This window comes from Hippopotamus amphibius, chromosome 17 (genome assembly GCF_030028045.1).
Source record: "Hippopotamus amphibius kiboko isolate mHipAmp2 chromosome 17, mHipAmp2.hap2, whole genome shotgun sequence".
Taxonomy (NCBI): domain Eukaryota; kingdom Metazoa; phylum Chordata; class Mammalia; order Artiodactyla; family Hippopotamidae; genus Hippopotamus; species Hippopotamus amphibius.
Window position 1 is genome coordinate 24345690 of NC_080202.1, and position 27350 is coordinate 24373039.

The window sequence follows — 27350 nt, forward strand, 5'->3', positions numbered from 1 at the left end:
TAAAAAAGGACACTGCAATTTTAAGATGTTACCAATTATAAGACACCCCAATTTCAGAGATACTTCAATATAAAAAGTGTGTGAAATATGACAAATGTACAAATGACAGTGATTAGAATTTTAGACCAAAATAAAAGGTGCTTCCAAAGACAAAGTTTATTGGTCTTAAGTGTTCCAATATGTTAACCATACCAAACAAACACCATTATAACGTATTAATCAGAAAATGATTTTTAGAATTTTCAAAAACCAGTATCTTTTTTGCAGGTACCAACATACTAAGTGCTTCTATGAAAAAAATTAAAGCTATATAAGCATTCATACACTATAGCAATATTATAAATTTAAATCATACCCCTCTTTGATGAATGGCATTGTAGGCCCTGAAGGAAGCAATTCCAATTTTCCAACAGTCCAACTCTGACGGTAAATACACTCTTCTGGCAATTTGATAGGAGGCAGACACTGGCTTGGTAGAGTTTTTAGAGGTGCAAACATGGAACATCCCACTAGAACTTGACAATTTTCAGGCTTATAGACATAAGAAAAATCCTACAATATAAAGACCATGACTTTCAGCATCTTATCTTCCAAGGGAAAAAAAACCAAATTGACTCTAGCATTTTTTTCCTTTCTTTAAACAAAATAATACAATGTAAATGTAATTCTACTCTTTTCTGAAATGCATTCTTAATAGTGTCACCATAATTCAGATTTGTTAACTACAAAACTAGAGTCACTATGAAAGCATTTTTGAATATAGCAATAAACTAATTCTATATAAAAACATAGGTAGTGAATTTATTTTTCACTACTAGAAAAATAAAATACTTACTTTAATTTCAGAAGGTTTTGGGCTACAGAATCCTTCATCAACCTCAATTTTGAACTGTGCTCCTATACTAGAACTATTTCCTTCTAGAACAGTCCCTCCGGGTGTTGTATCCATACTGCCATATTCTTTATTATTCATATTCATTGGGGAAAATCCCATAATATGCTGTTCCAACGATGGTGGTGTAGGATACATTTTATGAAGATCTGCAGTGCCTATATTTAATAAAACACACATTTTAACAAAAGACTAACAAGAAGTTACTCTGTGTTTAAAACAAAGCTGGGGGGAACTTTGCTGAGATTAAGTTTGCAGATTTATCTGGGACACAGATTTGGGAAGCTTACTTATGCAAGATAATGGATCCAGATTTCCTGTCTTTGATTCCTTGCAGCTGGATTTATCATCTGATCCATTCGCCGATTTTTTAGATCCAGGCTGTTAAAAACACACACACACATTTCTCTGAAATTTAAATCCAATGTGATCAAGATAGGAATCATTCAGATGTAACTTGAAAGTAGAGCCCATTTGTGCCAGAGCCAAATATATACTACATACAATTTAAAGATATAAAACAATTTAAAGACATAAAACACATTTTAAGTAATCAATAACCCAGATTAGTTTTTTCTACTGATTTGATAATGCTCCAAATAACAGAGGAAAAAGTTCTTTCAAGAAAACGACCAATATTTTCAAAATACATAGAACAACCTACCACTTAAAACCTATTAAAATTTTAAAAAATAATATATAGTAAGAAAACCTACAAGAAGTTTCTAACATCAGAATTGCCTCTTAGTAAAAGATACTCATAAAGCATTTGTCCCTTTACATAAAAGACATTAAAGATTCCTGTATAATCACTCACCCCTCCAAATTCTTATTTACACCTTTACCTTGCTTCATAATCTTCCTGCCCCTGCAAAAACGCTACAACAGGTAAAACTAAGCAAAACTTCAGAAAGATCTCAAACGACAAAGCAGCAGGATCCCTAACTAAAGGTAAGTTTTAATACATAGAACAAAACAAGTTTTAGAATCTCTAATCTTTCATCAGTGTTGTTAGAGCTGACAACTTGGTTCCTTGTCTCCTGTTAGCCACTTTGTCTTAGATATGTAGACTGAGCTGTGATTACAACCTTTGACCTCAGAAGAGCCACTGATGATACATGAATGGTAGAGAGAGAAGGTATCAAAGTATTCAGGGATACATTTACCTAAAATATACTATATTATGGCATGTAGAGTAAAAGTTTATGTATAGTGATATCTGCTTTATGTCACAGATGAAAAAGGAATTCCCTTTTATAATACAGCACCCAATTCATTACTTTGCCAGAGATTTGATATTCTAGGGAATCTCATTTTAAGCTTTAATTTCTTTTATCTTTACCTTTTTCCTGCAAATGTGTTTTAAAGATTAAATATTACTTTTTCTTCCTCTTTCATTATTACAGTATGTTGATGTCTTATAATAATGGCTGTGATGCAAACAAATTCAAAAGAAGTGGTATTCCTTAATAAATTGACAAGGCATATAATTTTAATGTTAATTACTTATTATTCTCTAATTGTGACAATTCTTGGGTCATTTCTAAAACTAGAGGATCAAAAATTAGGTAAATAATTCTGCTTCTTAAGGACTGCAGAAAAAGAACACATGGCAGAGCTCAAATTAAGCTTAATTATACGTGTCCTTCAAACAAAAAATAAAGAAAACCCTCAAAGTTTATAGTTAACATTATGTCAAGAATGCTCAGGGAATTCCCTGGTGGTCCAGTGGTTAGGACTCTGCACTTTCACTCCTGAGAGCCTCATGGTGCGGCCAAAAACACCAAAAACAAAACAAGAGCTCAAACATGAGGTTAAAATAGAACACCAATTAAAGACATTTTATTCCAAAATACTTTCTATTGCTCAGGGCTAAAACACAGTATTCAAGTCACATATCACTTCTGAAAAATAAACACATAAAATCAAGGAAAACAAATTATAACTGTAATCATTAATAGGATACTCACTGTCAGTTCATCTTCATCAGAATTAAAAAGATTATCAAGGTCAGTGTAAGATACAGCCAGGTCTGAGTCATAAATCAAACTGGTTGATGGAGGACGAGCATGACTAGTAGGGCGTGGAGCATCTACATATGTCAATCGGAAAAACAAAATAAAAAATTCTACTACTGACCAAATAAGTATTATTCTATTTATTTAAGCTAGACATAAAACTTCAAATTTATAAGGGTGTCATGCACTAAGAAATTGTGATTTGTTTAAAATTTAGACTCTTTTTTTTTTGTTTTTCACAGAAATAAAGTTGTAAATATATGGTGATACCTTCCCCAGGAAGCTCACCAAAGGCTATGTAATCCATAACACAGCTAAGTAATCTACATTAAGATGTCAAATAAAAATATAAACACTATCAGGACAACAGAATTAAACACACACACATTTAATTTTTCTATCTTCCTGAAATATAAAGGAAGCACAGAATAATTAAGTTCTCTGGCTCTTGAGTCAGACAAACTATTAATATGTTGTTGTTCTTGTTTTTTAATAAATGTATTTATTTATTTATTGGTTGCGTTGGGTCTTTGTTGCTGTGAGCAGGCTTTCTCTAGTTGCAGCGAGCGGGGGCTACTCTTCGCTGGGGTGTGAGAGCTTCTCAGTGCAGTGGCTTCTCTTGTTGCAGAGCATGGGCTCTCAGTGGGAGGCTTTCAGTAGTTGTGGGACCCAGGCTCAGCAGCTTTGGCTTGCAGGCTCTAGAGTGCAGGCTCAGCAGTTGTGGCGCACAGGTTTAGGTGCTCCGTGGCATGGGGATCTTCCCAGACCAGGGATTGAACCCGTGCCCCCTGCACTGGCAGATGGATTCTTAACCACTGAATCACCAGGGAAGTCCTAATTTGTTGTTTTGTTTGTATGTTTGTTTGTTGTAGGGGTAGAGAATCTTTTCATTTATACATACACATATAACTATTCATCTTTGGATTCTTTTCCCTTATAGGTTATTACAGAGGGCTGAGCAGAGCTACCTTGGTATACTTAGGTCCTTTTTGATTATCTAACTTATATGTAATAGTTTTGACTTCTTAATCCCAACCTCTTAATTTATCCCTTCCCCACATCTTTCCCTTTTGGTAAACGTAAGTTGTGTTGTTGTTGTTGTTGTTGTTTGTATATAAACCATGTTTTATGAGCTTTTGGCTTCCTTTCTCACATGGAATGGATAATCCTTTTTCCTTTTTTTTTCTTTTTTTTAAACTTTTTATTTTATATTGGAGTATATCCGACTAGGAGTGTTGTGATAGTTTCAGGTGTACAGCAAAGCGACTCAGCCATACATATGCATGTATCCATTCTCCCCTTGACTCCTCTCCCACCTAGGCTGCCACATAACATGGGGCAGAGTTCTCTGTGCTATACCGAAGGTACTTGTTGGTTATCCTTTTTAAATACAGCAGTGTGTACAGGTCAATCCCAAACTCCCTAACTATCCCTTTCCTCCACCCTTCCTCCCAGTAACAGACTATTAACTTGAATCCCAACTCCAACACTAACAGTACAACAAGAATTAAATGTGATAGAGTGTAGATAAAGCACTTATGCCCAGTGCCAGGCACTTAGGTGCTCACTTAAGTACCGCTTAAATTTCATTTCAGTTCTAAAATTTTATTTTCCTTTTTGCTTTCTTTCCCCAGTTTTAGAGAAAAAAATGTATGACTACTTTAGAAAAAAATAAAAATACAAATGAAAGTTAAATTCCTCTTATATTCCCACACAAGAAAAAAAAAAGTTTGGTGTATAAACATTCCAAAGCATCCTCAGGATGGTTAAATGACTTGAAATAGCCCTCCCTTTCAGAAAGATGAAAGTCACTTTCCAAGTGCCTCTGCATATTGGTCCTAAAGATTCACCAAAGCAATAATTCTGAAATTTTAGAGTGTGTAAAAATCATCTAGGATACTTATTAAAAATCAAGATTTCCAAGTTTCACCTCAAAAGATGCTCCAGAATGTGGCAGATGGTCCACATTTTGAGAAAGCCATACCACAGGGACAATTACATATTCCCTATATCCCAGGGTGGGTAAATAGGCTAAAGGTAGGTAAATAGGCCCAAATGTTAACTCACCAATCAACTTAGAACCATTAACCACTAAATTTATTTCATGAAAGACCATCTCTTCCTTATTCGAATACTTTTTTCTTATTCCTGTTTTTGGTTGCACAGAGCCTGACTGACCCTCCCTATTTATTCCAAATACTAAAACAAAACTTCGTCCCAAAAAACACATACCAAAGGACAACTTCCTTTGCCTCCATCAAAAGTTAAATAGATCTTGTAAAAGAACTAATATATCATGTCTCTCTATTCTAGTCACAAGGAGCACAAGTCAGACACTTTCAAAGTGGAGTCTTCATCATTGTATCTCCAGTGCCGAGAACAGTGCCTACAAATAACATGTGCTTAACAAATATTTATTAAGTTAATGACCTCGGCAACAGTTCTAACTTTGGGAGAGGGGAGAAAAGGACAACCAAATTACAGTAAAGTCTAATTCATAAATTGAGTTTTTAGATCTGAGAGGGATCTTATTAGGTGATGATCTTATCCTATCTCCTTATTTTATAGATGAGAATTATTTTTATTTGTTAAAAAAGGAAAGAAATTCCAACAATTCAAAGCAGAATTTCTACACCTAAACTTGCTTCTCCCAGTACAAGATAAACAATACACCCATCATTTTAAGATAAGTCCTTTTCTATGAAACATGCATTATGCAAAAAGGAACACAAAGTCCAACAACATCAGATTACTTTGAAGTAACAATCCTGGAATGAAGTATTTTGATTAGGAAATAAAAGTTTTACCTTGCTTGATAGAGGGATTAAACAATGACATAGCATCTTCTTCATGTGATAACACTGTTACACTAGATGGCCCATCTTCTACCTGCATACAATATTACATATTAAACTGAAATACATATTTTACCAATAATAAAATATACTAACTATTGAGTAGCCATATATCAAGCATTCTGCTGGGTGTTCTACAGACATAATCAATAACTCTCACAATTAACCCATATAAGTAAGCAGTACGCTCATCTTGCAGACAAAAGTAGTTCTAAAGATAACCCAGGAAATACAGCTGATAAGTAGTGGAGCTGGGATTTCAACCTAAATCTGTCAAATTCCAAAGTTCATGTTCTTTCTACAATACCTACTGCCTTCCCAGTTACTACTGTTCTTATATTTACAGAAGAACAAAATGTCAAGTACCTAGCAAACAGTAAGGCTAAATAAAACTTTGTGAAATGAATTCTTTGTATTAAACGTATTATTGGATCCTTTTTGCAATTTTACAGCTTTTAATTTTCAATTTTGTACTTAAGGCAAAATTCTTATCTAGCAGACAACTTATTTTAATAGATAACACTGTGCTTAACAGATCCTCAAATATTTGATTTTTAAAATTTTAATCAAATAAGTATTTGTACATCCTGCACTTTACTAACGTAACATTTTACTTTCAGGGGCACTATAAATTCTTGATTCACATATTCAAAATATGTATTTTATAAACTCAGTGATGTGTATTTTACTGAATTTTTGAAAACTGGTAATTCACTTACAGCATAGTTTTAACACAGAATCAAAACAGTTCGTCTACCTAAATGTCCTGATTTCAAAATAACAGAAACTACTGTACTCTTTCGCCAATCTCAAAACTTTTACAATAAACAATAAAGATCTATTCATTATCAGAGACCAGCCATAATTTCAAGCCCATACAAGCTCTTAAATTTTGTACAATGTGCCTATTTACCTATTTTTAAGAAATGTTTTTCTAAGTTAAAATGATGAATCTTTTTTTTCCAAATAGAAATGTGGTAGTACATGCAGAGCTACAAATCATCAGTGACACTTTGGGGTACTCTGATTTCTCTTACTCACCTTGTGTTTTTTCCCAGCTTCTCTCTCATTATTTTGTCTATCTTTCTTATCAGGAAAGAGGAATTCCTCATCTCCTTCAACAAATGCATATGGATCAATTTTAGGTTCTTGTTCTGAATCAGATGCTATTGCTGAAAGATACTGATTTTTAGTTTGATATTGCTGCATTAATTCATCAGAAACTTTTAAAGGTTTCTTACATTGCACCATTAACCTGCATAAAAAAATAAAATTAGAAAATTAATCATATTCTCCACAAAAACATACCAGATTTCCAAAATGACTTAAGTATCATAAAATTTTTAGATTAAAAAAAAAGAATTATTTACAGATGATCTAACCTGCAATCCTTCATTTTACAAATGAAGAAACTGAGGCATAGAAAGGTTATGTGATTTACTGACGTCTCAAATTTAGCAATAGAGAAATGAAGCTAAAATCCTGGTCTCATAGTCTTTCCACCAAAATGTGCTGTCTTTTGGTTATCCACTCTGTTTCCAGGTCCTCAAGCGCATTAACTTGTCCAAATCCATTCACTTGAAAGGGATTCAAATCGAAACTGTTCTAGCACAGGAACTCTCAAAATGTGGGCTATACAGTGAGACACTACTTTTATACAATTAACACCTTTATACATTTATACAATGAAAGTGATTATCCTTTTCCTACTGCCATGAATGGATATATTTTAAGTTTAAAAAATTTAAGAGCCTGATCTGTTTCATGAAAATAACATTATTACCATAAATAATTCCAGCAAAATGTTTTACAGTGCCAAATGGAGTTTCAGCGCAAGTATCTCAGAGGTTTTTACTAATCCCATTGGAAAATCAATTTTCAGTCTTTTGATTCCACATGGTGAACGATAAATATGTTTCTCTATACTCTCCTAAAATATCCAATAAAATGATAGAGGACAACAGAACAAGAGAGAAGACAACACTGAAGTTAGAAAGATGAACTATTGGAAACAGACTAGAGAAAGGTGAAATCTAAGGCTTAGAGAGGGAAGCCACAACAAGCTGATCTGCACCACAGAACCCTGGAAATCATCAGGACTTTTACATCTCTGAAGACCAAGGTGCTTGGTGAGTGTGAATAGAGAAATGATTCATTTTTGGTTTGCATATGACACAGTTAGACTCCAAATTCAAGTTCTCTATGGTTTGCAAAGTTGAGATTCCCATGCTGCCCTAACAATGGTAGCCAGGCTTCTAGTCAGATAATGTTCAGAATCCTGCAATAACTATTTTATCCTGAGTAAAAAAGCAAAGTGCTTGTAATATCCAACCAAAGCTTTCCATGATCTGTCTCCCCTTTTCCCCTCCAACCTCATCTTCCACTATTCTACTCCTTCCTCTCTTACTTTTCTTCTAAGGGTTCCCTTGATATTCCTCAAACGGGTCAGACACGCTCCTGGCTATTCTCTTTGTCTGGAGCATCGCTCCTCCAAACATCTGTATGGCCAACTCCCTCACTTCCTCTAAGTCTTTTTTTAAATGTCACCTTATCTACAAGATCTTATTTAAAATTGCAACATGCCCACTGCCTCAACATTGATCCCCCTTACCCTGCTCTATTTTTCCCTCCATAGTATGTACCTCTTAACATACTATATAACTTGCTTATGTTCATGGTTGTCTGTCACTCCCACTAGACTATAAGCCTCTAAATGTCAGGGATCTTGTCTGTGTTTACTGAACCATCCCAAATGCCTAGAGTAATGCCTGGCACATAATAGGTGCTCAATAAATATTTGCTAAATTAGTACATGAAATCTAAAAGCCACACAGGACTGAGATACTGTATTTGCATTAATAATTCTAAAATACGGTATGTCGTACTTTGAAATAAATCATCTTTATCCATTAGAAAGTGACACTGCTGCTGCTACTTGTCTGTCCTGAGTATTAAGACAAAAAATTATAAGTAAGATTTGCAATCAATGAAGGCATTTGCTAGTTTATAAATTCTTTGCATGACAGAGATATCATATCTTGTTAATCTCTTCACCAATGTCCAGCACTAGAAGCACTCTATACCCTATAAACTAAGGTTGAAACAGAGGTCATCAAAAGAAAAACTGACATTTTCTAAACATGCTATCAAATACGACATATGTCACTGTTATTTCAGTGTGCCTCAGATTTATCCCAAAGTAAAATCTCAAGTCTACAAAAACTTTCTTCCACAGGAACATAGTGCTAATACAACTGTCAATGGGGTATGTTCTACAATTATCTGTTAGAATAGTTCTCTGTTCTATAAATGAATAAGCATTTATTTCTTAAGAGAAGCTTTGTACCTCACCATATTAGGCCCTAAATGTTTCCTGAATTGTCTAACAGATACCAAAAGAAATTTTTTCAAAACAGCATTTCCATCTACTTTGACATATATATTTTTTATTTAATACTTAAAATAACATCATGAAATAGGAACCAGCGGGTGTGCTCTCTGACTTTCATATGAAAATTATGTTGAAAGAAATGGTCACATGGTGGCAGAGTTAGGGCTGGAAAGATTTTAAGTATGCAAATTCACATAACTATTCATAGAGGAAAAGTATAAGAACCTACTCCCCTCACCCCCAGTCACTAACCTGAAAGACTACTCTGTGTTGAGGTGAATAAAACAACTGTTTTTCATATTAAGTTGTCCTCTAACAGAAGCATAAAAACTGCCACACTGTTTATATAAGTAGTTGTTAAGCTAGTGGGCAGTAACATTAAAAGGAAAAACCCTACTGCACATGGCTCTATTAAGAATAAAAATGAGTAAACCAAATGCAATACCTAAAGACAACTTTTTGTTATTTTATTGAATGGTTCTCACAGACAGTGGGATATGCAAAGAATTTAAATGAAGTCAATAATATCAAGAGTATCAAGTCACAATAAATTAAAAATATAAATTATTTACATTATACATCCTTCTATACTTAAAACTGATAAAAATAGAAATAAAAATTGTGATTTTTTTTTAAAGAGATGCCAGACTAAAAACAAGTTAGCATTTCATCACTATCCAATTATATAGTATACATACACTTTTGTGAACAGGAACAACACACCTCTCTTTTTCTAAAAGGAACTTTCACATATAGCCAATAGTTAACTACAGAGATAGTATTTCAATCAAATATAAAGCTAAATACAGACAAACTGGAAAAGAATGATTAGGTACAGCCGTGAACAGGAAACTCTGCAATGCTCAAAGGCAAACTGAAATTAATTTTATATTATTAACTATTATCTCCTTCCTTTTACTACAACAAAATAACATACTATCCTAAACTGTACTTGCAGAGAATTTAACATGGCCTATAGTATATGTTTTTATGCCTTTATTCAATAAAAATTCTTCCAGACAAGGTGTGACAATATTTTAGAACTGGCAATTATAGCAGGGGATAATAAGCTATGGTTCAGGAAATGTTAATTAAGAAATGAACTGAATAAATCTCAAAAAAAATTTTAATAGTACCTTTTCCAGTACCATCTCCAATATTCAGAACCAATCCTTAAATTGAGTCAAGCTAGCTGCCAAAATTATAGCTTTATTGCATTAAAGATATCAAATAAGGAAGACTTAAAACAAGTTTATTTCATTATAGACTTCTTTCTATGAAACAAAGTAATTAGAAACTATTTTTTAGAGATCAAATAATGCATTATATAAATAGATACATACAATAAAAATCTGGTATATACATATATACAACATAAGAGCTAATTCTGTTGATGGACATTATGGTTAAGATATCCTGATATATGCTTTATAGTGAACAAGACATGGTAAGAACTATGCTCAAGTACAGTTCTTTGTTCAGGGTTTAAAAAGGTTCTTTCTGAATCAGAATAACAGACTGTTTTAAGCTATCACAAATTCTACTAAAACTAAGTGCTAGACCCTTGAAAAAAATATATTAAAAAAACAACTGTAATGTTTCTTGGCAGAAATTTTGCTTTCTTTAAAACTTACAAGGTCTTAAGCCATTATTCTAAAATAGATGATATCATTAACTAATAAAGAAACTAAAAATAATTAGAAGCAAAAAGAAAATAAAGATATTTGCCACAGATGTGTATATCTTGTCTGGGAGATATGCTATGCTCCACCCCCAACCCCTCTCCCCTCCAACTAAATTCTAACAAATTAGAAAAGGAATTTGGCTTTAAAGTAGCTGCTAAAAAATTTGGCATCAACTGCTGCACATGAAGTCTAAGAATAAAGGAAATGCTTAGAAATGATGAAGTACTAACTCTGCACGAGTTAAGCAGTCACCACCATCTAAAGCTGATTAGAGAAATAAAGAATATTTCTTATTGTTTATCTACCTATTATGAAAGCCTAATGCCACCCTTTAATAGCAATCAATGGAAAACTGCATTTATTTATGCCAAATGGAAACTGAATTGTCACTTAACACAAAAAAAACAAAGGTCTAAATTTCTCTTCCATAAGTCAACTATTATAAAGAAACTATTTTTTTTTATTTCTACTGACGCATTCTTGCCCCTCTTCGTATTATGTATCTACTCTAACTGGCCGTAATGTTCTTTAGTCTATTCCACAACATCTATAAAATCCCTCCATCCCTACTATGTCTTTCTAATTTCCTGATGAGGCCCCCGTATCACCTTATAAATAACATTTTGCCACTTCATTATATAGCTTTACCCCACTCTTCAGCTTTCATTTCTCATCATGACACACCAAACCACTAAGTAGCACCCTATAATCTATCCATACCAAACTACATAAAGCTTCTGATCTCCATAAATGGAATTAATCTCCACTCTGGCTCTGCATCCTTATTATATTTTATATATACTTGTATCAGAGAATTTAATGTCATTTTCCATTAGACTACAATTTCATTTAGGGCCAGGACCAAATTTATTTTACACCCCACAGTGCCTTACAGCATCTTGTATATTATAGAAACTTCAGTTTTAATCAAACTGAAAAAAATGCATCTTTGAGGAATATGAATTAAAAAAGAAAGATAATCTTCCTAAGAAAGCAGAAAGCATGTAGGAGTTGCAACAACACTGTTATCAAAAAAGATAAATTTACAATGACTGGGTAATACAAATTCACAAAATTTTTGATATAAAACAAACCAGGCTTTTGAATGGATTACCCTACAACCAGAAATGTTTGATCATATTACATCTTTAAAAATATAGAATGCTTCTATAAAGAATTTAAGAAGATTATTTAAATTTCATTAAGAAAGCATAATAGTAATTCACAGAATTTATTTTTAATGACAATGGACATATCTGACTTTGTCAACTGGCTTTTCCATTTGCTATAAGATGACTGATCTTCATGATACCCCATAAATCAAGTAATATTAAGAGCAGGCACTTGAATTAAAAAGATCTTGTTAGAATAATTTATTAACTATGAGAAAAAATAACTTTTGTTTTAGCATAATACAAACACTGAAGACCATGCCAGGTATTTTACTGTGGTTTGGGGAGACTAAAACAGTATGGGAGAAAGCTCCTTAGTGACACTAATCATTAAACATGTTCTGCATATCTCATTTAATAACTTATTCTAGAGTTCAAATTTCAGTTAAAAGTTATTTGTGACATTAAAGCACCTCAACACTACTAACGTTTTGGACCGGAGAATTCCTTGTGGTAGGGGACAGTCCTATACATTCTAAGATATTTAGCAGCATCCCTGGCTTCTACCTACCAGATGTCAGTAGCACACACCCGGCTGTGACAACCAAAATGTCTCTAGACACTGCCAAATGCCACCTGGGGGTGGGGGGTGGGAGGTGGCCAGAAACTGCTCCAATTGAGAACTACTGCCATAGAGCAGTAACTCCAGGAAAAAATAAAAATAAAATCATCTAGATGATTAAAACATAAGACCAAAACTTGAACTTACCAAGTATAAAACAGGTATATTCCATAAATGTTTCTTAGTTCATATAGCAGCTAGGCCTCTGATGGTTGACTTTCAGTGATATCTACCCTATTCTAATCTAGTATTACAAGACAAAAACAAGGATTCTATCTACAAGTAACTAGTGACACAACATACATTTTAGTAACCAGCAAAACTGAAACAGTATTCATATGAAACATTCAATTAAAAAGAAAAAAAAAAAAAAAACCCTATTCAATCTTTTTGTTGTTTTCTTTTTATGAGGTAGAAAAAAGTGGTGGCCAGGAACAGGTAGAGGCATGTTATTTCCTTAATTTACGTAATAATGACCCAGAACCATTCTACTCTGCATGCTACTCTTCCACGTTATGCTTCTTTCTCATTCTTATTCAATGAGAAAAATGTCAAAGTAATTTTAGAACAGACTCATGTTAAGCTGTATTAACTTCTAAGAGACCTTCATTTCACTTACAGATGCTCATGCACACCAGCAGCCAATACACTTAAAGTTATGGCTAGAATTCTTAGATCTAATGAATATAATATGTCCATAAAAACTGACTCTTAAAGTTCTTAAAACTGAAAGTATTTACATCACTACATTTTTATATACATTAAATAAGAAAACATAATACCTAGAAAAAATAAATTTTAAAATCATAAAGTAATCTAGGACCATACTGTCATTTTCATTCATCCAACATTTGCTGAATGTCAACTATGTACCTAGGATTGTTCGGGTGGGGGGGGGGGGGGTGTAGGTGTGTGTGTTTCAGTTGGAAGAACACAGTAGTACACAAGACAAAGTCCTTGCCCTCACAGAGCTTACATTCTAATAGGGAAGAGACAATTAACAAATATATAATTTCAGATAATTATATATATGGAGAAAATGAAAGCAGTGCACAAGATAGGTTGTGACTTGGGAGATTAAAGAGAGGCCAAAGTTTAGGTACAGTGGTCAAGGAAATACCTCCTGAGAAGGTAACTTTTGAATTTATATGAACAATAAAGGGTGAGCTGTTACCCCTCTCTGTAATGCAATTCTCAAGGCCATGAGGAATGACCTTAACTTTTTGAAGGAATAGCAAGAAAGTTGGTGTGGTTAAATCAGAAAGCAAATATGAGGGTAGTAAATACAAGTGAAGAACTACGTATGCAGGAGATTGTGTAGAACCTTACAGATGAGGAAAAGAGCATGAATTTTATTCTAAAGGTAAAGGGAAACTACTGAAGAGTTTTAAGCAAATAAGTAATATTATATTTATCTTACAACGATCACTGTGACTGCTGTATAGAGACTATATAAAGAGTAGTATAGAAACAAGGAGACCCAACAGTTTCATGCAAGAGCTGAAGCTACCTCAGATTTTTATATTACATCCAGCACAGATAAGATTAAGATTTTTTAAGATTTGTTTCCAAGACATCATTTGTATTCCAAGAGATCTGCTGACTAATTTATTAACTTAGTCACCTTCCATGATCATAAAAGTATCCTGAAGTCCCTCAATTTCAAATCCAGATCAATTTTAATTAAAAAAAAATCATACTGGAATGCTTTTAAGATTCAAAGTGCTAGATGAAGCACAGAGGTTTGTCTACTAAAATAATAACTAAGGAATTTTAAAAGAAAATACATCTCTAACAGTAGGGAAAATGAGACAGAAGCTATAAATGGATCAGGAATTTTACTAAGTCTCAGGGAAGCTCAAAATCAATGAAACACAGTAGAGAAAGTCCATGGCTTAGAATATGCAAGAAGGGGCTAAAGGCAAACTATATAAACAACAGGAGAGCTGAACCATCTAAAAACCAGAGAAAACCTGAACTTATATCTCCAGACAGAAATGAAAAAAGAGAAACAGAAATGAAAATGAAGAAACAGAAAGATTTCTGTTTTTTATAACCATTTTTTAAATTGAACAGTTAATTTACAATGTTGTGTTAGTTTCAGGTGTACAGAAAAGTGATTCTGTTTTGTGTGTGTGTGTGTGTGTGTGTGTGTGTGGTCTTTTTCAGATTCTTTTCCATTATAGGTTATTACAAGATATTATAATATAGTTCCCTGTGCTATACAGCAGGTCCTGCTGGTTATCTATTTTATATATAGTAGTGCGCATATGTCAATCCCAAACTCCTAATTTATCCCACCCCACCCTTCACCATCCCAGTCCTGAAAGGGTTCCTTTTCTGAGAAAAATGAATAAACTACCTGGTGAAGGCTCAAGATCTGTGTCATCCTTTTCATCCTGGAAGTTCAGGTACAAGGCCTCCCCTCCAAAACATCCCCTACCCTGTTACCATAAAGCAAAGTGTCTGGAACTGATACACAGTTAATACTAAAATATTTATTGAATGAATAAGTCCTGCCAATCAACAAGGCTCTACCTTTATATGTAGAGCCTAAAATGTGTAAGATGAAACGATAATAATAAGAAATATAAGACTCACTATAGTAAAGAGCCAAAATAACGTAACTCTAAAGGAAAAAAGTGCACTTCCCTGGTGGCACAGTGGTTAAGAATCCACATGCCAATGCAGAGGACACGGGTTCCATCCCTGGCCTAGGAAGATTCCACATGCCACAGAGCAACTAAGTCCATGCGTCACAACTACTGAGCCTGTGCTCTAGAGCCTGCAAGCTACAACTACTGACCCCACACACAGCAACCACTACTACCGCAGCCCAGGCACCTAGAGCCAGTGCTCTGAAACAAGAGAAGCCACCATAATGAGAAGCCTGCACACCACAATGAAGAGTAGCCCCTGCTCTCCATAGCTAGAGAAAGCTGGTGCGCAGCAACAAGGACTCAAGACAGCCAAAAAAATAAAATAAAACAAAGTAATTAATTAAAAAATAAATAAATAAATGGGAAAAGTTACAGTATATTAAACAAGGGGCGATTTTTTTTTTTAAGTTTAGAAATTAAAAAAACATGAGAAACAAATAATAAGACTTTAAGAAAAGGGCTAGAAGTTGAGGAATCCCCTCAGGAAAAATAGGATGGAAAGTGAGAGAAAGTATATTAGTTCAACATCTGAATTCTAGAGGCTCTGCAGAGAATGGGGGGAAAAAATGGAGATATTATCCAAGAAAAGAGAAATTTCCCAGTGATAGGACATAAAAGACTTCAAATTGAACCAGCCCTCCTCAAAAGTTCAGTACAAGGACTGAATAAAAGACCACTATATATACACATATTCTTGTGAAATTTCAACATTCTAAGCTGAAGACACTAAAAGCTTTCAATGACAACAGACTGACAGAGAAGGAAATGTAATCTTTGCAAACTACTTGGCCTTGCATTGATAAATAGTTTTAATGAATATAACGGTAAAATGAATATAATGCTTGGTTAATTTCCACCTTTAATAAAAAACTCTATAACGGATTCACTTTGCTCTACACCTGAAACTAACATAACATTGTAAACTACTCTTCAATAAAAATTAAAACAAAACACTATAGATAAAAATGCAAAAAGTTTGTGGGACAGATAATAATCAGAACAACATAGAAAGTAAAGGGAGACCTGAAAAAAAGCCTATTTCTGCCCCAAAGAATGTCACACATATTGTGGACAAAGAAGGCAAACCACAGAACGGAGGAAGATATCTGTAGCACATATAACAAATACAAGATTAATAGCCAGAATATGCAAATAATTAGGGGGGGAAAAAGGACTAAAAATGATATTTGAGGCACATAAAACTAATACAAGATTAATAACCAGAATATGAAAAGAATAAATCAGGAAAAAAAAATAGACTAAAACATACGATATACAGGCCCATAAGCACTTTAAGTGACGCTTAACCTCACTAGGAATCTGTAAGATGTATAGTAAGACAATAATATGCCATTCTGCATGCAGCAGATTAGCCAAATTAAAAATCTCATAACATCAAGTACTGTGGAAACTGTTGAACAGCTATTCCCATACTCTGCTGGTTGATGAGGGTGTAAACTAGTATAGTTTGAAGAATAACTTGGCAACGGTCCTATTAATGTTGAATATTGACATATCCCACGGGCCCAGCAACTCCATTTTTTGCTGTATTCCCTAGAGGAATTCTTAATATAAGTGTACAAGGAAATGTGTACAAAAAAGTTCACTGCTACATCCTTTGTGAAAAACTGAAAACTAACCAACATGTCCATCTCAAAAGAGTAGGTAAATAAACTATGGCATATTCATAACAAAGGAATACTAGAGAGCAAGTAAAATGAATTAAATAGAGCTACATGTATAAAAGCGTGTACAGAAATAATAAATACCAAATCAGGACAGTGGAAGGAAGTATAGAGGAAGAAAAATAGTACACAGGAGTTCTAATTGTATGTAAAATTCTTAAGCTGGTTGATGGACAAATGTTATTATTTTCTCCACTTTTTTGTGACTAAAATATTTCATAACAAAGAGGTTCCCTGAGGAAAACACACAGTAAAGAGATTATGCAAAATTAATACTCAAATACTCAAAGGACTTATTATTGTAAATCCTACCCTGAAACCATTCCGGAGTCCTACTATTAAGTACTTACATCATTTCCACCCTTAAATTGTAATAGTGACTATTAAAAAACATACATACTCTGTAACTGATGTTACACTTTCCTGTCCAAAAGGTCCAACTGGATCATCCTTGAATTTATCACTTGGAAGCTGAGGTGGTAAAAACTCTAAATCTTTTTTCTTTGGGACCTTGTAATACTTCCAGGCTATATTAGCTTCATCTTCTTCCAAGTTTACTGCTGTACCAACATATATTGTAGGTTCTACAGCTTCCTGGAATTGAGCTGGGAAAGACTGGGATAAACTGTCTATCCTATCTTCAACTGGTTTAGAAGGAACCAAGGGATCCGGTGTTGGCATCTGATAAAAATGTTGACTTTGAGGAGTTGAAGGTGTTTTAGTCACTCCTTCATCAACCACATCACATGGGTGAGGACTAAGTGGGGGCGGTTGAGGTGAATTTGCCATTTCAGTGCCATGCATCTGAGGAGTCTTTGCTACATCATTAGTTCGGATGTTTGAAAATCTCACTTGACTGTCTGGAGCAGAGATCACAAGTCTTTGGCTGGCTGAATCTGTGTCCATGCCAATGTCATCGCTAACAGATACACGATGGTGAAAAGGAGTCAAGGGGCGTTTTTGTGGTTTTTCACTCTTTTCTTGCTTTTCATTGGTCTTGTGCTTTGGAAGTACTTGTTGCTGACTTAAAGATGGTGCCTGTCCTTGTTGTCCAGGATTTCTTGGTTTGAGATTTTTGTGCCTGAAAAGTGAAAAGAAAGGTTTATTTATAGTATAACTATTATATCAAAGTATACAAGTTAACAGTATTAGAAATTCTGGATGTCATTTTTTTTTCACACATAATCCTAAAAGTAAAATTACTTGAAATTACACAGAAAAAAAAATTGTGCTCAGTGACCTAAAAGTAAGAGCATGCAGAAAGCTTCACAAAAGCCAATCTCTCATGTTCATTTAATATGTGATCAGGTAGTCAAAGATGATTTGCCTTACATAATCTAAATATCTTAGTATCTGAATAAATACGGAGATAAGATTCTAGTTACTTTAACATAAAAATGTATAAAATGGTCTCAAATTTATTCATTTATGAATGTACCTGATATTTCGCCATTAGTAACTGTTATAAATAAATGTCAATGGCTTGGCTGAGCTCAGTCATCATCTACAATCCTACAGGAACCAGATAGGAAACTTATTCTTCTAGACTGAAGTCAGATCAATCAAGAATGAAGTCAGATCATTCTGGATAGTTCTGGAATTGACTTGTTGATGGGCTCCATATCATACCTACCTTCCTTCTCCCAAGGCTTACCACTACAGAAAGAATAAGCTGACTGAAAAGGAAAAAGAAAAGGGAATACCTAAAAGAATTTTTTTCCTCATGATGTGAAGCAATTCTAAATTGAATAACTTAAAGCTATATACCTAAAAATCTAATAATTTTATTCAGAGTTTAAGTTTTCTTTCAGTCTAGTAAAAATACTGTGTACTTTGAGATTTTCAAACTCAACTGATATTAATGTACATAAAAATGTTTTAAAGTAAAAACTAGAAAAAATGTGCAGGGATTTGGAGTTAAAGCAGTAAGTATTCATTAGTTTTTTTGTTTGGTTTTGTAGTTTTCTTTTTACAATTTATTTTATTAATGGTTTTGTTATCAGAGGTAACCTGAAAGAGTATTAAAAAGCAGTAGCTGGCACTTTTTCAAAGAACCCTCTCTACTGAGGGAATATGCTGAGATACCCTCTTGTACAGAGCCTGGAACCTCTTATCGTACATGGCGGGGCGGGGAGGGGGGGGCATGAAAGTTATCAACGAAAACTGCAGCTTTGTCAAAAAGACACAGGAGGAATTCATCATTACTCTGACACCAAAATCAAAGACATCATAAGAAAAGGATATCATAGAACAATATTCCTTAAGAACACAGATGTAAATCACTAACAAAATATCAGCAATCGAGTAATATATAAATTGAGAATATATCATAACCAAATTGAATTTGTCCCACAAATGTAAGGTACAACATTCACAAGAAAAAAAAATTATTCATCACATTAACAAAATAAAATAGAAAACCATAAGATTATCTCAAATAAATAAGAAAAACAAGACAAAATTCAACACCTATTCATATAAAAAGACTCAGCAAGCAAGTACTTGAACTTAATCCAATAAAGGACATTTATAAAAAACTATAACATCATAGTTAATAATGGAAGGCTAAATATTTTCTCCCTAAGACTAGGAACACAAAGCAAGAATATTAACTCTCAATATTTCTTTTCAACAATTTAGTTGAAAGTTTTAGCCAATGCAATAAGTCAAGAAAAAAAAAGAGATCTTAGAGATTTCAAAAGAAGGAAAAACTGTCTTTATTCACAGTAAACATGATTAGAACTTTACAATGAAAGCATCAGGCTGACCACCACCTTCTTAATTTTAACATTATTAAAAGTGGGATAACCAGGCATGTGTCACTTCTGATGTGACACCATACAAAGCAACACAGCACTGCCTATGAAGTATTCTCAACGCCTATGAAATATTAAACCGGAATCTAATTAAGACTCTAGATCAGCAGTATCCAAAATAACTTTCTGTGATGATAGAAATGTTCTATACGTGGCTACTGAGGATTTCAATGCGGCTTGTGCAACAGAGGGACTAAATTTTTTATCCTATTTAAATAGTTACTTTTACTTTAAATAGCCACAGGGACTTCCCTGGTGGTCCAGTGGTTAAGACTCTGAGCTTCCACTGCAGGGGGCACAAATTCATCCCTGGTCAGGGAACTAAGATCCTGCATGCCGCACTGGTGTGGCCAAACAAACAAATAAATAAATTTAAATAGCCACTAGTGGTTACAAACATAGCTAGTATTGGAGGACAAGGCTCTAGAGCTACCTTCCATTTACAGAAATGCAAGGGATAAAAGAAGTTAAATGACACCAAAAGTACAAGTTAAAATACATGACAAACAGAAAATCCATTATGTGGGACATTCTATAGGGCAACTGACCTAGTTTCTCCTATCAAGTCAATGTCATAAAAGGAGGAAGAGGATTAAGAGAGAGACCTGGAAAACTTAACAATCAAATGTATACTCCTTGTTTGAATCCTAGTCAAACCAACTACAAAAAGATACTTCTGAGACAAATCTATAGAAGGTATCGAATCATAGCAATAAAATACTGTTCTTTTTATCAGGTGTGATAATGGAATTATAGTTATGTAAGAAAATATTAACTTTTTCTGAGTTGCATACTGAAGTAGGAGTGAAATGACAATACTTAAGATTTGCTTTAAATATCTTTGGCAACAGTGCAGCATAGGGGACTAGCCAAATAAAGCATTATATCTCAACAGTATCATGGAGTACTATGAACTTAAATAACAGAATGGAACTATAAGTGCTAACAAGGAAAGATACCCAGGAAAATTGTTTTTCAAAAAAAGCAAGTTAAAGAACAATATACATAGCATGATTCCATTTGTGGAAAGAAAGCAGGTAGGCAGATCTACATACACACATAAGAGGGAGAACTTCTCATATTAAATTTTATATTCATGTGCATTATTTAAATTTTTTAAATAGCATTAAAAAACAAACAGCAGGTCCTATCCAATGTAAGAATAATCCCTTCTCTAACCATCCCCTCTTTGAATATTGTCATTGACAAGGACCACATTACCTTAAGAGGAAATGTATCCCATCACCAAATAGCTCCAGTTGTTGGAAAATAATATATATTGAATAGAAACTTGCCTTTTCTATATCAGACATTTATGTGTATGTGTGTGTGTATGTGTGTATTTTTTCCTATATCAAGACATTAGTCCTATTTTGAACTCTGTTTCTAAAGCTGTGCTGTCCAAGAATGGTATCCAAAGTCACATGTGGCTAACTAGGCACTCAAAATGTGGAGAGTCCAAATTGAAATGTGCTCTAAGTATAAAATATACACCAATTTTTGAAGATATTTATGAAAGAAAGAGTGTCAACTATCTCCTCTAATTTTTTTTTTTTTTTTGCTTTGGAAAATACAGTTGATTTCTATAAAAGTATTTTATTCAAGTTAATTTGTACTGGGCTCACTGTTATTTTTTAATAAGTTAAACAGTGCTTTAAAATTTCTCTAAAATGATGTAAATAGACGTAACCGAATTAAATTAAAGCACGTTCAGATCCTGTATAATTTTTAAGAGTATAAATGAGTTTTGAAACCAAAAATTTAAGAATTCATCAAGTTATGCAAGGCACAAAGGAAAGAAATGATCTCTAATAATCCAAGATGAACTATTTGGTTATATTCCAAGTATACAAGGGATATGAAAAGTAAACAGCCATACATTCTTTTATCCTTCCATAAGGCCAAGAATCTATTCACTTGAGCTATATACGAATAGCAGTGGTGGCTCTCCAAAACTTTGGTAACGATTAATCATAGTCCCTTTCTTCTATATAGACCTTTTTCTAAAAGCTACTCTTCTTTAGATGAACTGAATTTCATACTAGAAATCAAACTAGTTGTCCTGAAAGTATTGATACAACGCAACAGTGATTCCTTTACATTATCTTTCCTATCGTTCCTAGTATTTTAGTGTCAATATCTAAAGTTTATTGTATTGCTTTCTACTTATACATCTTGCTAAGTGTTAATTTTCTTACGAACATTCCAGCAGACTAAAGCCTAATATCCATAAATGCAGTTTTTAATCTCACTAATAACTAAAAAATGCCAATTAAAACAATTTTATGCTTTTCACTTACTATAATGGGAAAAAAATAATTTTAAGGACAGTTCTCAGATCAGTGAAAGCATAAGAAAGACCAGCACTCTTACATGCCAGAAGTGGGAGTAAAACTGGTAGAATCTTGCTTAAGTCAAAAGAAAAGTGTTTAAATAGCCTCCTCGCCCACAACTTTCTATCACATCACCCACCTAATTTTATTTCCTTCTTAGCACACATCACTCTTAAATTTTAAAAGGATTAAGAATTCTTTTGGAAAACAAATTAATTATCTGCCCCACTCCCCTCAACATTCAGACTTCACAATAGTAAGAGCCTTGTTCACTAATGTATCCTGAGCCTTGGACATCATCTACGACCAAAAAAATCAAACAAATAACTGATAGTCACAGAGGTATTATTTTTTAAAAAATAAACGCAAACAAAAAACCTTTGGAAACAACCTATTTGTCCATCAAACCCAGAATGATTAAATATACTATGGTATTTCCATTCACTGGAATACCAAGAAATTTTTTAAAACAATAAAGCAGATCCACAAGCAACTAGAATGGAGAGATCTAAGGCACATTAAGTGAAAAAATTAACTGCCAAATACATCTGTATTATGTTTATGTGTTGAGAGGAAAAACACGTATACACACAAAATTACAGAAAAAAGCATGGAAGGATAATACCTAATTGGCAAGTAGTTACTTCTAGGGAGAGAGAATAGGACTTGGAAAAAGAGAGTGGTCAAGCGGTACTTCAGCTTTATTTGTATAATTCAAATTTCTTAAAATCACATATACTCATGCAAACTGCTTAAATAACTATGTAATTTTTTTTTTCAAATCTATTTCTAAGAGAAAGGTCCAGTCCTGTCTTTCACAGAGTAAATTTACTACAGAGAAGCATTTACCAAAAAAAAAAAAAAAAAAAAAAAAAACCCAGAGGAAAATGAGGTAACGGAAAAAGTACTAACAGCAGGGAGCTTCAATCACTTCTATGACTAAAAGGACAATATGATAATCTCACCAGATCACAGAAGCTTGGGATGGTGCTAGAACCACAGCAGGAACTGCCCAATGGTAACCGGGACTCGGAAGGGGCTGTTAAGAGGACAAAGAGCTGCTGCTAGAGTTGGCTCAAAAAAGGGGTGGGGAAATACCCTAGCTTCTTCCCTCCTCTCATCAACCAATCTTCTGTTAGTGCCTTCAATTAGCCAACTCCAAGAAGCAAGTGAGCCTAGTCAAATCATCACACTGTGCATCTTAAAATCATACAATGCCATTTGTCAATTATATCACAATAAAACGGGGGGGGGGGGGGATGACAAACAAACACATGTTGAAAACAAGGAAGCCTAGGAAATGTAATTCCCTGCAATACAGAACAGAGCAGGGAAAAGGTAGGGATAGATTTGAGAACAAACTGGCTGACCAGCACAGTTATCAATGTATGCCCTACCTTCTATACTCTATGGCAGGAGAGGATACTCACTTATGGTGGCTCCAAGTCCGTTTCAAGCCTTACTTAAGAACTAAAGAAGAGAACCAGATTTGGGGGGAGGGGCAGGAATAGAGGAGGAATCTAAAGTACAAAATGCAATAGTAAAAAAAGTAAATGATTAGAAACACTATATTTACTAGAAGGGTAAATTTACCAAAGCAAGTCAAATATATAGATTGCATGAAATTTCACCATATCAAACCTCTACATACCTGGGAGGAATTTGTGGAAATATGAGAGAAAGTATGTTTTCAAAAATAAAAGTTCGGCTTAGAGACCAAGAATTAAAACTTATGTTTACGAACATGCATTCTGAGTGTCTTCCTCTAAAACTATTCTAGACTAACAGACTTAAAACCCAAACCTTTCAAAAAGAATAAAGCAAAGCCTAGGTTAGAAAATAAACAAGAAGAGCTGCTTGATAAAAATGCCAATATAGGGAAAGAAAAGCCTAATTTCATTTAAGCATTCTATTGGTCTTAGACCAGGGATTGGCAAACTTTTTCTATAAAGGACCAGATGGTAAATATTTTAGGCTTTGGGGGCCATACAGTCTGTCTTGTATCTACTCAACTCTGTAAACGTAGCCACAGTTAACATGTGTATGAACAGATGTGGCACTGTCCCAATAAATTCTTATTTATGGACACTAAAATTTGAATTTCACATAACTTTCACAAAATATTTTCCTTTTACTTTTTTCAAATATTTAAAACTGTAAAAATCATTTCAGCTCACAGGCCATACCAAATAGGTGAGCCAAATTTGGCCAACAGATCATAGTTTGCCAACCCCTGGTCTCAGACAAATAATGCATTGAAGCCCTGCATTTCAAGACTAGGTTTGCTCTTTTCCCCCAAGGTGAGTGTGGTTTTTAACTATTTTAAACTGTTAAACAGGAGGTAATTTATCCATATTTTTACTCCAATCTATCAACAACAGAGGCAAGTTTTTAACAAAGTTGTCAGACTTTAAAAAATTGTACAGTCTCTAATCCAAATAATCTATGGAAAATAAAACAATCTATGCAAAAACACGTCCAAACACTTCCATGACAAGGAGAGGTGGCCAACTATTCATTCACAAGTTCTGGTTAGGAATGTCAATGCCGTTATTTATTTGATTGCAAAAGCATATGATCTACTTTTAACCTGTAGAATAAAATAATAAATTGTAGGCAATATAATCTTTATGCCTGTGATAAATCTCATCAAAGTCCCCAACATATAAAATAAATACCACTGCTTAAAGAATTTCAAGTACATCCATTCTTCTACCTACCTTTCAACACACATAGTCTATTAGAAACCTTGTACTTTTACAGTATGGCTTTGGTTCCTTGCAGAATCTTATTTTTTGAATCTTAGTTCAGCATTTCACCCACAGCGAGACCAAAGGGATGTTATAAGAAACTGCTGCACAAAACCCAATATTGTATTTACTATAAAAAAGACTGAGAAAAATTTTATCTAGTATATCATATATCATCTTTTTAATGAGAACCCTCGGGAGTAATTTCTCAAGCACAGTGCCATTTAGGAACACTTTTCTCAAGAGACTAGTATTCCTCTTACCTTACAGATGCTAAATATTCCATAATTTAGTAAAAAACTCTTTTACTTGCCTGTGACCCCAAGCTTTCACAGTCCAGCTATGGTAACTGTATAAGAACCTATGACGTACATTTGTATGTACTTCTATAATTAGCTCCACGCTACTGAATTTTTGTTTTCCTCAAATTTTTTTCTTTTGAAAAAAATCCTAACACTGTTTACGTAAGCTACCTCAAACAAAGTCAGGTTTAAGTATGCAACAGCTTAAGAAACTACCACATATACACATATGTACCAACGTCACTCAAATGGGAAAAAAAAAACAAAAACCACTACCTCAAACAGCTGCAGTTTGTTCTTTGCGTGGCTTCAACAAAATCCCAGGATGCTACTTTATCAGCTGTCTCTTCTTCACACAGACCACCTGATGAAGCCGAATATTTCCTCCTAAGATTTGAAGTTATAAAATTCTTTAGAATTCACAAAATTTTTTGTAACCCTGAATCAAGCATTAAAATTAAATTTCTATAAATCCATTTTGTAAATTAAAATCATACGAATGACTGTTTATCCTTTAAATACCTCTTATCTACAAGTAACTACCAGCACGCAATTTTTAAACTTGAAGACGAAAATACATACTTGTTCTGTGCTCTGTTCATATTGCATTCTTGCCAAACTCTATCCACCACATGATTTGCTAATTTTCTGGGTATTTTCCCACCATGGTGGCTAGTACTATCAGAGCTGAAGCCATCAGATACTGAAGAAAATGTGATCCACTTCTGGGCAGACTGAGGATCAACTGAAAAGAAAAAAGAACAGGCTGTAGGAGAATAAAGGTAGGTTTAAAATAACTATTTTGATTTTTGTTTTTTTTTAATTTCTGATACAACTTGCTCCAGCTATCTGGTAAGCCTACTTATATTTTGGGGCAAAAAATGCATGTCACTTTACTTAAAATATAGAAAGCAAAAAAAAATTTGAACAGGGGATGGGAACTGGGTGGTAGTGTTATATCAGCGTTAATTTCCTGACTTGGAAGATTAAATGGCAGTCATACAGGAAAGTGTCCTTAATTTTGGGAAACAGACTGAGTATTTAGGGTGATGGGGCATCATGTCTGCAGCTTGTTCTCAAATGGTTCAGAAAAAGACCAGTGATAAGGAACATATGCATAGAGAGAAGGTGATGGAGCAAATGTTAACAGTTTGGGAATCTGAATGAGAAGAGTTCTTTGTACTGTACTTGCAAATGCTTCAAATATGTTTGAAATTATTTCAAAGTAATTATTTTTTAAGTGTTTACCATATTCAAGATAACAGATTTATCACTAGAGCTAATGAAACAAACTAGTACAATACCTGTTTGAACTTCCTCAGGAGATGTAGGTGGTGTAAGAGTAACTGAAGACATAGCAGGATCTCTTGTGGAAGCAGGCACTTGGTGGACACCCAAGCAAGAAGCTGAACAGTGAGAGGATCCCACAGAGCTAGGAGTAGGAATGTCTGACTGAGGGACTAGAACAAAGCATGCTGGGTAGATCATTCGGACACCAGCTAAAAGGAAAAAAAAGGAAAGTCAATTACCATTGTGACTGTAGTGGGATTAGTTTCACTCAGAAGTGCAGTAATGGAAAATTATATAAAGTATGATCACATTTGTTAAAATTAAAATACACTTAATGTAATTTTGTAAATATACACTCTTTCTGGTATAAGGTTTTTCTGGAAGAAACCACAAGAAGCTGGTAGTAATGGTTACCTTTGATGACAGAGACTTAGAAGAAAGCAGCTTTCTCTTTTTGCTTTTGGATTTTCTAACCATGAAAACGTATTTCTTTAAAAAAAAAAATATTTACTTGCAAATTTGACCAAATTTATTTTAAAACTTTAACAAAGTTAACTGGCACTAGAAATATGGACCATTTTCTGTTTTCTTCTTCACATGTCTCTATTTAAAAAGCCTAATATATGTTTGTGTTTTGTTTCTGTTTTTGATGTAACTACTCTGGTAATGTATTTATTGAAACTGAATATTGATATTCCTTTTATTAAAAAAACAAATAAGGTAATCTTCACATATAATATTTACCATATGAATCCATTAAATACAGTGTTGCAAATTCTAATCTGCTCAACCAATTATCTGCTCAACCATACATTCCCCACAGCTCCCATGTCTCTCTAAGATGGAGTATATATCTTCACCTCATTGATAGGCTGGGCTGTGCAATTTGCTCTGGAATGTAAGTGCATGTGATAGATGCCACATCCCAACAGGAATTTT

General features: G+C 33.9%; 1 protein-coding gene across 2 annotated transcripts in view; it reads right to left on the reverse strand.

The window, feature by feature from the left end:
• MED13 (mediator complex subunit 13) overlaps positions 1–27350 on the reverse strand; it is a 92214-nt gene that overhangs the window by 34243 nt on the left and 30621 nt on the right. For both annotated transcript variants that reach the window (XM_057714334.1, XM_057714333.1), the window contains exons 6-15: positions 26426–26620; positions 25704–25866; positions 25398–25508; positions 17321–18001; positions 6807–7020; positions 5718–5799; positions 2863–2984; positions 1183–1273; positions 836–1050; positions 356–552 (exon numbers count right to left, since the gene is read on the reverse strand). In XM_057714334.1, coding sequence (XP_057570317.1) covers positions 356–552; positions 836–1050; positions 1183–1273; positions 2863–2984; positions 5718–5799; positions 6807–7020; positions 17321–18001; positions 25398–25508; positions 25704–25866; positions 26426–26620 — 2071 coding nt within the window. The remainder of the gene's footprint in view (positions 1–355; positions 553–835; positions 1051–1182; positions 1274–2862; positions 2985–5717; positions 5800–6806; positions 7021–17320; positions 18002–25397; positions 25509–25703; positions 25867–26425; positions 26621–27350) is intronic.